This window comes from Mesoplodon bidens, assembly GCF_964165515.1.
Source record: "Mesoplodon bidens genome assembly, chromosome: 7".
NCBI lineage: Eukaryota > Metazoa > Chordata > Mammalia > Artiodactyla > Ziphiidae > Mesoplodon > Mesoplodon bidens.
Genome location: NC_138164.1, coordinates 116,234,481 through 116,246,693, shown reverse-complemented (window position 1 = coordinate 116,246,693; position 12,213 = coordinate 116,234,481). Strand labels below are relative to the sequence as shown.

The 12,213-nt window shown below is 55.3% G+C and overlaps 2 protein-coding genes across 7 annotated transcripts in view; one reads left to right on the top strand and one right to left on the bottom strand.

The window, feature by feature from the left end:
* The window catches only part of PHRF1 (PHD and ring finger domains 1), a 28,774-nt gene that overhangs the window by 2,886 nt on the left and 13,675 nt on the right, over positions 1-12,213 (top strand). For 5 of the 6 annotated variants that reach the window (XM_081240154.1, XM_081240155.1, XM_081240152.1 and 2 more), the window contains exons 2-6: positions 1,277-1,392; positions 1,692-1,790; positions 5,290-5,504; positions 6,478-6,561; positions 8,392-8,510. In XM_081240154.1, the coding sequence (XP_081096280.1) occupies positions 1,277-1,392; positions 1,692-1,790; positions 5,290-5,504; positions 6,478-6,561; positions 8,392-8,510 (633 nt within the window). The remainder of the gene's footprint in view (positions 1-1,276; positions 1,393-1,691; positions 1,791-5,289; positions 5,505-6,477; positions 6,562-8,391; positions 8,511-12,213) is intronic. The other variant, XM_081240153.1, reaches the window with a different exon arrangement.
* Positions 1-12,213, bottom strand: part of RNH1 (ribonuclease/angiogenin inhibitor 1) — a 116,701-nt gene that overhangs the window by 98,778 nt on the left and 5,710 nt on the right. The gene's annotated exons all lie outside the window — the stretch shown is intronic.

Here is a 12,213-nt window from a genome sequence, read left to right as displayed (position 1 = left end):
TGTGTAATACGCAGTGTGTGGCTCACAGCCCACGGGAGAGAAGCCTGCATGTGGGATCCAGGAATGAGAGCCTTTCCTGGCTTCTGGGCACGCTGCTGTCAGCCTAACCCCCTGCCCCTGGTTCTTGCTTTGCCCCTCTGCCTTCCGGTCTTTCCTGTGACCCCTTTCCTTTGACCATGCAGACTGGACTTGGTCGGAAGCGCACTGTGCCACCTGGGTGGGGGCGGTGTTTCCTCTCGGGGTCACTTGGGAAGTGAGTAGCACTGATGGGAAAGGAACCCTTATGTGGAGACCAAAGTCAGAGGCCCTGGTGTGGGAGGGTAATTGTCTCCCACTATGTCTGTGAGGTCATTGGTCTAGATCTTCTGTGTTATCCTGGCAGTGGCCTTGCAGAGTAGGCACGACAGGCGTCCCCACTTGGAGATCAGGAGCCCAAGAGCAGGTGGACATGGCAGCCAAGAGGCAGAACCTGACCTCTGCTCCTCGTGGCCGTGTGCTGCTCCCGGGTAGTCAGGTGACTTGGTGGTGCCCTGTGGATGCACTGGGGCGAGGTCAGAGGAACCTCAGCTGGTACCTGTGGCCTCCCAGCCATAGTCAGGTGCGCGGAGCCTGGGCTGGCCAGCCAGGGCTGAGAGGGAGGTGCCAGGGGAGTGCAGGGAGAGGGCCCTGCTTGGCACCGGGGCCTTCTGGTGACCATCCCCCATTGAAAGCGCTGCTTTGCCTCAGCTTGTGATAAGCCATTTCCTTCAAGCCTGGCCTCGGGGTACCTGGGGAGTGTTGAGGTGTGGTAGGTGCCTGACTGAACAAGAAGGTGGCCAGTCTGAGGCTCAGTTAGGTTCGTTATAAATTGGGATTTGACTTTGAACGTGGCTCTGTAGATAGGAGCCAGTCTTTTTTGTGTGTATGCAGAGTTTTGTTTTTTGTTTTTTTTTTGCGGTACGAGGGCCTCTCACTGTTGTGGCCTCTTCCGTTGCGGAGCACAGGCTCCGGACACGCAGGCTCAGCAGCCATGGCTCACAAGCACAGCCACGGCATGTGGGATCTTCCTGGACCGGGGCACGAACCCGTGTCCCCTGCATCGGCAGGCGGACTCCCAACCACCGCGCCACCAGGGAAGCCCTGTATGCACAGTTTTGAGCGTATTATATTTCCTGTGCTACGGGTCGACACGTGTCACCAGGATGTGGCGTGTAGAGAGTGACTGTCGCTCTCTCGGCAGGGAGCTTTACGTAACGCTTGGGACGGCGGGGAATTACTTGCCCCTGGTTTCTTTCAGAGCTGAACTCCAATGTCCAGCAATGGATGACGACAGCCTGGACGAGCTTGTGGACCGAAGCCCGGGGCCTGATGGCCACCCGAGACTCCGTCCTGCCGCCCTGAGCAGCGATGCTGGTGAGCCGCCCTCCCGCCTTTCCACACGGAGCTGGGGAGCAAATGTTCATGCTTTGCTCTTCAAGTGCACAAGTGGCATGTTGTTTGGTGTTTATTTTTAATGCAATCAGTACAGATGTAAATCGAGCAAAAGATGCTGCTTCTCCCTCCCCACATCCCCATGCGGCCTCACCCCCCCCATCCCTGGGGGCAGCGCTGGGCACCCTGTGGGCAGATGTCCTCTGAACACCTCTGTGCATCTTCCAACCTGCCTCAACCGTGACGCTGCCCCCCGGGCCTGTGTTTACCTGTCCTTCTAGAAGAAAGCAGCGATGCCCACAGTGGGGGCTCCGAGGATGACGCGTGCAGTGAGCACAGTGACGGCGAGGATGAGGAGGGGGACCTGGAAGACGGATCTGGTGAGAACGCTGACGTTCGAGCGGCCCCTCGTGTCCCCTCTCTCGTGACAGGGATTGCTGTTATAAAATGGCCTTGTTGAAGTTGCTGTCTTAACCGCGCTGGCCACCTGGGGCTGTGAACACTGGGGGTGAGACTCCCTAGCATGGCAGCTTTGTCTGGCAGTCCCCTGCAGTGGGTCTCGTCTTCAGCTGGGAAGCTGGCTTGCTTTGATGTAGTTGGGCTGATGGCACAGTGGATAGGTCTCTTCCCTGGTGGCGGCAGGAGGTTAAAATGCCTGAGAACAGGGAGCAGTGCGAAGGGCGTTGCCAGGGAGAACGCAGCTGGACTGGACTGCGGGCAGAGCGGGCCCCCAGCCCCTGCTGCAGGGCAGGGGTAGCATGAGCCGAGGTTTGCCGGGACCTAGGACCACCTGACCAGGGACCACCTGGGCAGGATGGCGGTGCCTCCTGTGGCTCTTTCTCTCGCTCTTGATGGAGCCCCTGAGAGAACTGGTAGATGCACGGAATGACTTTATTAAGAAATTCCCAGGGTGCTTACATTGCTTGATGTTTGTGCCTCTGAACTCCTGCGCGGGGAGCTTTGCTTCAAGGGGAGATAGTGCCGCCTGAGGACCTCACGGTACCTCCTTCCCTGGCCTTCCCGGGCACCCTGGCTGGTACGTGTCCTGTGGGGTCCCCAGGCTGCACTGCCCTGTGCCAGCCCCTCAGAGGGAGGTGCGCTCAGCCCCCTCCCCACGTGGCTCCGGGCTTTGGAAGCTTGGCTTACGGCTCTTTTCCTTCTGACAACAGCCGTCCACTCAGGACGTGTGTGGTCCTGAAGCATCTGCCTAGTCTTTTTATTGCAGTCCTTGGACTCCTGTGTTTTTGAATGTTAGAATGTTCCAGAAAGGTAACCCCTCATGTGTGGGACAGTGCTTGTGAAGGAAGAGCACTGACACAGCACATCAGTGTGAGTTTGCTGCCGCGCGTGTGTTGGTGACATATTCTTCCAGAGTTAGATTTTGACTTCTGTGCAGGCACGTGAAGTTCTGTGCTGAGTTTGTAGGTCACGTTGTGGCTCTTCGCTTGTTTCTGCAGATGGGCTTGGGGCTTGGGCACAGGCATGTGGCCTTGACCGGGCTGGAGGCAGAGGACATCAGGTCTTTGTCACTTCATCTCTCGAGCAGAGGTTTGAGCCTCTACTGGAGGCCAGAGGACGGGGGCTGCAGGCTGGAGGGTGGGCAGGAGCCCAGCCGGGGCTCTCTGCCCAGGCTAACTGCCTAGCAGCAGAGACAGCGGAGTAAAGGAGCAGTTAAGTCAGGTGATAGATGCCAAGAGTGTGTTTACGGGGACGTACTGGGAATGGGGAGGCCTCAGCCCCTGTGGGCCTGGGCTGGTGAGGAGAAGCTTCCAGAAAGACACATCTAAGCTGTGATCTGAAGGATAGGAGGGTTAGCTGGGTAATGGGGGACATGGGCTGGTGGGGAGTGCCGTGCAGGGACAGCTGGTGTAGAGCCCAGTGCCCAGCAGGCCCGCGGGTGATGAGGAGGTGCCCAGTGGCGGGCAGGCACCTGGAGGCCACGGCCATAGCTGATGGGCAGTAAAACTCCACCGGACACCCCTAGTTTTCCGCGCCAGTCAGTGAAACTCACAGGCAAGGAGCACATCTCTGTGGCTGGTGAGAATTTAAGAGGTCTCAGAGGTAGTGTCTTCAAAGGGAGTTACCTGCATCCTTACGGGCCTGGTATCTGCCACGCCCCCCTTCCCTCAGCAGCTCTTTCTACTCATCTTTTTGCTTTTCCTGCGCTAGTGTTGATTCCTGAAAGTCACTTGCTTGTGTCGCTGTTTGCTCAGTTTTCAACTTTAGATACGTATTATCTGTTCAAGTCTTAGAATGAAACATGAGGACTTGGGACTCTGACCTGCTGCCTTAGCCTGCTCTCCAGGCGGTGAGCACGTGTCCTGGTCTGCTCAGCTCGCAGCCCCTCCCTGCTCGGCCTCATCTCGGTTCGCTCCTAGCTCTTTCCAGTGTGGTCCTGCCCTCCTCGTGTGAGCCGTGCCCTCACCTGCGCTGGGTTCCCAGGCCTGCTGTGCCGCCAGCTGCCACGCCGGGCTGGCACCCATGTCTGCACCTCCCTTGGCCTGGTCCTTCATCTGGTTGGGGCCTGGTCCGGCAGCCCCTGAGACGGGGTGGGGAGGCGAGTGGCCCAGGGTCTTGGCACCTGCCTGTGTCTTTAGCCGCCTCTCCGTTGGTGGTCGCTGCCCCTCAGGCACTTCAAAGGCGTCCCCCTTGGGTGGGACACTGCAGAGGGGTCAGGTGGCCCTCAGATGGCCAGCTCTCTGCCTTCCCTTCAGTTCCTGAGCCTTCTGGAGTTCCAGAGGAAGAACCAGATCCTCCAACCTCCGCCTGCTGCTGCTTCCTTGCCCTTAGCCAGGCAGGAAGCTGAGCAAAGTCAGTCTCCAAGATTTTGTGGACACCAGTTTTGTTAGTTTTCTCTTGGTTTGTAACAGATTGGCACGAACACAGTGGCTGAGAACCGCGTGCTCAGTGTCTCGGTGGTTCCATGGGTCTGTAGTCCAGACACTGGTGGCCGGTCCTCTGCTTGGGTCTCACCCGACTGACATCAAGGGGTCACAGGGCTGCCGTTCCCATCTGAGGCTCAGGGTGCTCCCCAAGGTCACGGTGTGTCAGCAGATTTCAGATCCCTGCAGGCATGGGGCTCCAGTCCTGTCTCTGGCCGGCTGCCAGGGGAGGCCATCGTTACTCAGCTCCTGGGAGCCACCCCTCAGTGGATAGGCCGCAACGCTCTACAACCAGCCAGAGAAAACTGCTTTTAAAGAGCTCATTTGGTTATGTTCTAGTTTCCCTCTGCCTTGCGACAGCAGGGTCTCGGGGGCGTGTAAGAACCCTGCCTGCCACACCCCTAGCCTGCTTCTCCTGTCCATGTGAAGTAGCGTTATTTCAGTGGAGTTGAGTGGGGAGAGAAAACTAATGCACATGTTGACTCTTCCTTGGTGAACTGAAAGTGTCTTCTTCCTTTTGTGCTGGCCTAACCCCAGCCTCAGAAGCTTTCAGAAATTGATCAAGACTGTTGTGGCCAGCTTGCTGGGTTAGGAATTTATGCTCTCTAATCCCCGAAGCAAGAAAAACGAAAGACCTGTAGGAGAGGCCTTCCCTGAGGGCCGTGGCTCACTGACACTGTTTTGAGAAGGGTGTTGATGGCACGTGGTGCCCTCTGGAGGCCGCTGCGCTGAGCCGAGAGGCGGGCTGGCCCCTGGAGGCTACCTGCCTCATGAGGGTTCTGATTCGGCTCCAAGTTGGGGGGGTGGGGCTGGTGTCCCCTGAGCTTGGAAGCAACTTCGGGTTAAAATGCCCGGTGACATCTGTCCTGGTGAGGCTGCAGGAGTGGGTCTGTCCCTCGTGTGTGGGATTCGGCACCCTGCTCACCCGAGTGCGGCTGTGGCCTGCATGCCTCCTGTACTCCGGTTTGTGGACTTGTAACATTGCCTCTTTGTCAAGGTTCCGAGGATTCCGAAGTAGACGGCGACGATGTGGACACGTTAGCAGCAGCAGTGGCTACTCGGGGGGCACTGGAAGCCAGCGGTGCATTTAACTCTGACGATGATTCGGAGAGCTGCCCGATCTGTCTTAATGCTTTCAGGGACCAGGCTGTGGGGACACCTGAGAACTGTGCCCACTACTTCTGCCTTGATTGCATCGTGGAGTGGTCCAAGGTGCGTGGCTTCTCTTCGGGCACTTCCTCCCTTCGGGCGGTCCTCTCTGTGTGTGTGACCCAGCCCGTGGCCGGCCTCTCAACGGTCTGGGTCTCTGCTCTACAGCAGGAGTTGGAGCCCCGGGTGGCGTCTGAGCTTGATCTCTGCTTCGTTCGAGCTCTAGGCCTTCGGGGTGGTCGGTGAAGCTCACTGTGGGGTGATATGCTCGTGGAGCGCTGGCTCAGGAGGGTTGTTTATGGGCCAGTGCCCCTCGGGAACCAGAAATCCTGAGTGGCTCAGGGGCAGCCTGCTCAGGCCGAGTTGGCCGGTGCTCACGTGCGGAGGGGTCATCTCATAGACCCAGGAAAGCCTGAGTCGTGTGATTAGCAATAAAAGCACATGGGATTCACCAGATGGTGCAGTGTTGCAGGGTGAGCTTTAGAAGCACTGCCCCCTCCCTACTTTCTGAACTTTGTGAAAAACCTCAAAGAAGTAATGAGTCCAAGGACGCGTGGCCTGCAGCCCCGTGCCTTTCACCGTCCTCGAGGACCAGCGCCCCTGCCTGCTTCTTTTCTATTCCCAGCCTCACCAACTCGGACCCCGGGAAGGCGGCAGGTCTCGCCGCACTGCGCCTGCCCTTACCCAGCAAGGGTGACAGTAACAGCATCGCCTCAAGCACCCAGCCTCTTCTCCTCCGCCCCCTGCTTGCTGGCCAGTAACCCAGCTGTCCCGCCCACCCCTTGCCCTCCTCTTGTCTTCTTAGCACTGACTGGCCCTCCAAGAGAGCCGCTCCACATGGCAGGGATTTGATTTCTGTCTTTCTTCACTGCTGTATTCCCAGCCACCTAGCACAGGGCCTAGCCTACGCAGGCATTCTGTAAATTAGATTTTTAATGTAAAAGGAAGTCTTGACTTCTAAATGAAATTATTTTCAGATGGTATTAATAGCGAAAGTGATTTTATAAGGTTGCAGTATGATTTTTCTTTCTTACAGAATGCCAATTCCTGTCCAGTTGATCGAACTATATTTAAATGTATTTGTATTCGAGCTCAATTTGGCGGTAAAATCTTGAAGAAGGTAAGTGTAGGCGCCCCCTTTTGTGTATTACATTGGTCCCCATCTCATGGGAAAACATGCCTTCAAAAGGCAAGTTGCTTTCCTGAAGTATTGGTTACGTGTGTTTTAGAAATCGACTAAAAGGCCCTTTGCGGCCATGAACGTGAAACCCGGTGCTGGAGGTGGTGCCGTGTGCCCGGCCAGCCTGGGCTCTGCGTGGGAGCGGTTTCCCAGACTTCCTCCTCTCCACTCCCACACGCCTTTTCTGCATCTCCGAGCTTTCTCTCCTCTTGAGCCACGGCAGCCACAGCAGGCAGGGAAGGTCAGGGTGTGGACCCCAGACCTGGGAGAGGGGGCCAGCTCTCTCGGGACCAGACTTTGGAAGGCGCATGGCAGGAGCATGAGGGCTGGGGACAAGATGTTTTCCTTGCTCTTAAAAGCGTGCTTTTGCTCACCTGCTGTTTGGGGACTGGGAGACCTCCATACGTCTTCTTCTGTTGAAGAGCAGCATTAGAAAGACTCGTTGAGGGAGTTCCCTGGTGGTCTAGTGGTTAGGCTTCCTCGCTTTCACTGCCATGGCCTGGGTTCAGTCCCTGGTCGGGGAAGTTCCTGCAAGCCACATGGCTCGGCCAAAAAGAAGAAAAAAAGACTCGTAGAGACTTGCCTTACATCTTCTCAGCGAGTCTTATAGCCGCAGATGTGCCTTTTTATTTGTGGAGCCAGGGATGTGCGAGGACTCCGGCTCTGGGGGAGCAGACTTCTCCTGGAGTCTTTGCCGGGGCCAGCAGCTCCCGTCCCGTCCTGCTGGTGGAGCCTCCTGTGGCCTGCTCAGGGCGCTTTGCTCTTCTGCCTGGAGGTCTCTGGGGGAGCACTGGCAGTTTCCCCGCAGGCAAGCTCTGTTTCCTTGAGTGCCTGCCTCTTGAGTCCTTGGCCCCGAGCGCCTCCTGTGTGGGAAGGGGAGGTGGGCAGAGGGCCCACTTACACGCCGGCAGGTCCAGTTGGAGGAGATCCGAGAGCGGCTCAGAGCCAGCACAGAGTCCAGGAGGCCGCGGGAGGGTCCCGAGTCCCTGGCTGGTGCAGGGACAAAGGCAGAGAGTGTGGCTCAAGTGTGTCAACCGTGGGGAAGTGAGCTGCAGAGGCTGTTTCTCGGTGGGACTCGTGCGCAGGAGACCGAAGCAGCCTGTGGAGGTGGCTCGGGCTGGCAGCAGCGATGAGGAATAGCTGTGATCGTCATGGGGCAGCACATGTTTGAGTGTCATTCTTTGGCAGTCACGTTTCTGTGTCTTTGCTTGGTCCTGGGACAGTTCTCGGGGGACGAGAGCCCGGCGCTTCTCTGTTCTCCACCCGTGTGGTTCGTGCAGCATAGCCCTCATGTTTGGCTGTCTCGCCTGTCACTCCTCTCTGGGGCCCTTCCGTGGGTCAGACTTTTTCTGTTGAATCTTTTTTTTTTTTTTTTTTGCGCTGCGCGGGCCTCTCACTGTTGTGGCCTCACCCGTTGCAGAGCACAGGCTCTGGGCGCGCAGGCTCAGCGGCCATGGCTCACAGGCCCAGCCACTCCGCGGCATGTGGGATCTTCCCGGACCGGGGCACGAACCCGTGTCCCCTGCATCGGCAGGCGGACTCTCAACCACTGTGCCACCAGGGAAGCCCTGTTGAATCATTTTTTTTCTTAGGGCTAACTACCCTGAGACGGTTAGAAAACATAAAAGTCACTGGTGTGTGTTAATTCAGAACCTCTGGGCCCATGGAGCCCGTGTGAATCTGCTCTGGGTCCACTGCAAACCGTGATATAAACGGCTCCGGGATTTGGGTCCCGCTTGCCAAGTGCTGAGCACGCTCTCCTGTCCCCAGATCCCAGTGGAGAGCGCCAGGCTTGGGGAGGATGAGGATGAAGACCCGACCTTCTGTGGGGTGTGCGGCAGGAGCGACCGGGAGGACCGTCTGCTGCTCTGTGATGGCTGCGACGCTGGGTGAGCCCCTCCCGTCGGGCGCCCTGAGCTCGGCTCAGAGCTGGTCTTGTTGACCTGCTAGAGGGGCCTGCCCCGCTGTATTCGTGCTCGGCGCCACCTGCCCGCCGAGGGCCGTCTGCACCCCTGCGTCCTGGGCTCCGCGTGCTTCGTCCCCCCCGCCCCCATCGCTTTGTATATCCTCCACCTGTTTCCAGACGATATCCTGAGGCCGCTTGCAGAGATGTACCTAGTATCTCAGGACGAGGGGGAGAGGCAAGAAATGGGGGTGTGGGCTGGCTGGGCCAGGGGTGGACACGAGCAGGACCCACCCTTTGTGCGAGGCCAGGGGCTGGGGCAGCCTCACACGGCAGGACAGTGGGACGCGCTTCCAGCCATGCTGCCAGCCACCCCCGTGTCCGTGGATCCCCTTTCATTGTCATTCCTCAAACCATTGAGTCCCCTGCTTCTCGTCAGGCCCTTTCCTTGTCCTGGAGCAGCACAAGCCCTGGAGGACGGGCACCTGTGGGGCCTGCGCTTGCCCCAGTGCAGACACTGCCTGGGCTGCCCACCAGGGCCCACTACCTGCCATCTCCCTGCACTGAGACAGCAGGTCACCCTCCCCGGGCCTGACAGCGTCTCCCACCTGCCTCCGAGCCCCACCCTCGGGGCTCATGCAGCTGAGAATGTGTTCCTCCCTCCTTTCTCGCCAGTCTCGGCCTGCATCCGTGTTCAGTGACACGGTTGCCTCACCTTGGTGCTCCTTGCCCCTTTGGAGTCCCGGAAGTTGGCCGTGTCTGAGCGGGTCCCCTGTAGCCTGTTGTCAGTCTGGAGCTGGAGGGCAGAAGCGGAGCCTTGGGTGTCTTGCAGACCCGTGTGTCCAGCTCACGGCTCTTGCTGTCACCCTCCATGACTGAGTGGGGACATGGGGCCGCGGGGGTGGCAGCATTCAGAATGCTGCTCACACGCAGACTGCGCCCTTTTCCCCAGTGATGGCGGCTGCTCGGGGCCTGAGAAGGAAGGGCCTGGGATAGCTGGATGCTGCCTGAGAGCCCATGCGTGGTGGGAAGGAGAGGCCTGGCACTGGCCGCCACACCCCTTGGCCTGGCCTGGCCCTCGTCACCAGCCGTGCCTTCTTGGCCTGGGTTCCCTGTGCCGACGAGCCTGTGTGCCTCCCAGTGGCCTTGACGCCGGGGAGCCCTGGATGAGGCTGTTGGAGCTTCCACTCACAAAGCCTCGATTTTCCCTGAAACTTTTATCCCTTCTTGTTTCTCCTTGTTTCCTTGCTGCGTGGCTTGTGGGATCTTAGTTCCCTGAACAGGGATTGAACCCGGGCCCTCAGCAGTGAAAGCACCGAGTCCTAACCACTGGACCGCCAGGGAGTTCCCCCCTTAAGCTTTTTTTTTTTTTTTTTTTTTTTTTCTTTTTGCGGTACGCGGGCCTCTCCCTGTTGTGGCCCCTCCCGTTGTGGAGCACAGGCTCCGGACGCGCAGGCTCAGCGGCCATGGCTCACGGGCCCAGCCGCTCCGCGGCATATGGGATCCTCCCAGACCGGGGCACGAACCCGTATCCCCTGCATCGGCAGGCGGACTCTCAACCACCGCGCCACCAGGGAGGCCCCCCCCCTTAAGCTTTTAAATGGAGCCTACAGTTCTTTTTTTTAATAGATTTTATTTTTCAGAGCAATTTTAGGTTCATAACAAAATTGAGTGGAACAGCATGCATTTTTTTAATTGAGGTATAGTTGGTTTATAGACTTATATTAGTTTCAAGTGTACAACACAGTGATTCAAAATTTTTATCAGTTATGCTCTATTTAAAGTTACTATGAAATATTGGCTCTACTTCTCTGTGCTGTGCAGTGTATCCTTGTACCTTATTATATACAGAATAGCTTGTATCTCTTAATCCCATACCCCTGTCTTGCTCCCCGACTCCCCTCTACTGACTGTTAACCACTACTTTGTTCTCTATATCTGAGTCTGCTTCTGTTTTATTATATACGGTGGTTTGTTTCATTTCTACGTTCCACATATAAGTGATGACATAGAGTATTTGTTTTTCTCTTTTGACTTATTTCACTAAGCGTAACACTCTCCAGGTCCATTCGTGTTTTTGCAAATGGCAGAATTGCAGTCTTTTTTATGGCTGAGGGTGTGTGTTTGTGTACACCACATCTCCTTTATGCATTTGTCTGTTCATGGGCACTTGGGTTACTTCCATATCTTGGCTTTTGTGAATAACGCTGCTGTGAACATTGGAGTGCATGTATCTTTTTGCATTAGTGTTTTCATTTTCTTTAGTTAAGTACCCAGGAGTGGAAGTGCTGGATCATATGGTAGTTCTATTTTTAGTTTCTTGAGGAACCTCCATACTGCTCTCCATGGCAGCTGCACCAATTTACAGTCCCACCAACAGTGCAAGAGAGCTTCCTTTTCTGCACATCCTTGCCAACATTTGTTACTTGTGGTCTTTTTGATGAAAGCCATTCAGACAGGTGTGACATGTTGTCTCATTGTGGTTTTGATTTGCATTTCTCTGATGATTAGCAGTGTTGAACATCTTTTCATGTGCCTTTTGGCCATCTGTATGTCTTCTTTGGAAAAATGTCTGCTGTCTTCTGCCCGTGTTTTAATCACTTTTTTTGATATTCAGTTGTATGAGCTGTTTATATATTTTGGATGTTGATCCCTTGTAGGTCATGTAATTTGCAAATATTTTCTTCCATTCAGGAAGTCTTTTCGTTTTGTCAGTGTTTCCTTTGCTGTGCAAAAGTTAAGATTTAAAGTTTAATTAAGTCCCATTTGTTTATTTTTGCTTTTATTTCCTTTGCTTTGCGAGACAGATCCCCAAAAATATTGCTGTGATTTATGTCAAAGAGTGTTCTGTTATTGTTTTCTTTTAGGAGTTTTATAGTTTCCAGTCTTACGTTTAGGTCTTTAATCCATTTTGAGTTTATTGTTGTATATACTGTGAGAAATTGTCCTAATTTCATTCTTTTACATGAAGCTGTCCAGCTTTCCCAGCACCACTTATTGGAGAAACTGTCTTTCTTCAATTGTATATTCTCGCCTCCTTTGTTTGTTGTAGATTAATTGACCATGTAAGTGTAGGTTTATTTCTGGGCTCTCTTTTCTGTTTCATTGTTCTGTATGTCTGTTTTTGAGCCAGTATTGTACTGTTTCGATTACGGTAGCTTTGTAGCATAGTCTGAAGTCACAGAGGGTGATACCTCCAGCTCACTTCTTCCTCGGGATTGCCTTGTCTGAGCCTACAATGCTTGATTATGTTAATTCTTTATATCAGGTTCTGTTTCAGGGAGTTCCCTGGTGGTCCAGTGGTTAAGACTCCACATTTCCAATGCAGGGGGTCAGGTTCAATCCTTAGTCAGGGATCTAAGATCCCACATGCCGCATGGTGTGGCCAAAAAAAAAATTGTTTCAATTTTAGTAGGTTTGTTGTTTGTTTGTTTGTTTGTTTGCGGTACACGGGCCTGTCACTGTTGTGGCCTCTCCCGTTGCGGAGCATAGGCTCCGGACGCACAGGCTCAGCGGCCATGGCTCACGGGCCCAGCCGCTCCACGGCATGTGGGATCTTCCCAGACCGGGGCACGAACCCGTGTCCCCTGCATTGGCAGGCAGACTCTCAACCACTGCGCCACCAGGGAAGCCCCAATTTTAGTAGTTTTAACAGTGACTCTTGGGGATTTTTGCAACTTCATCAAAAA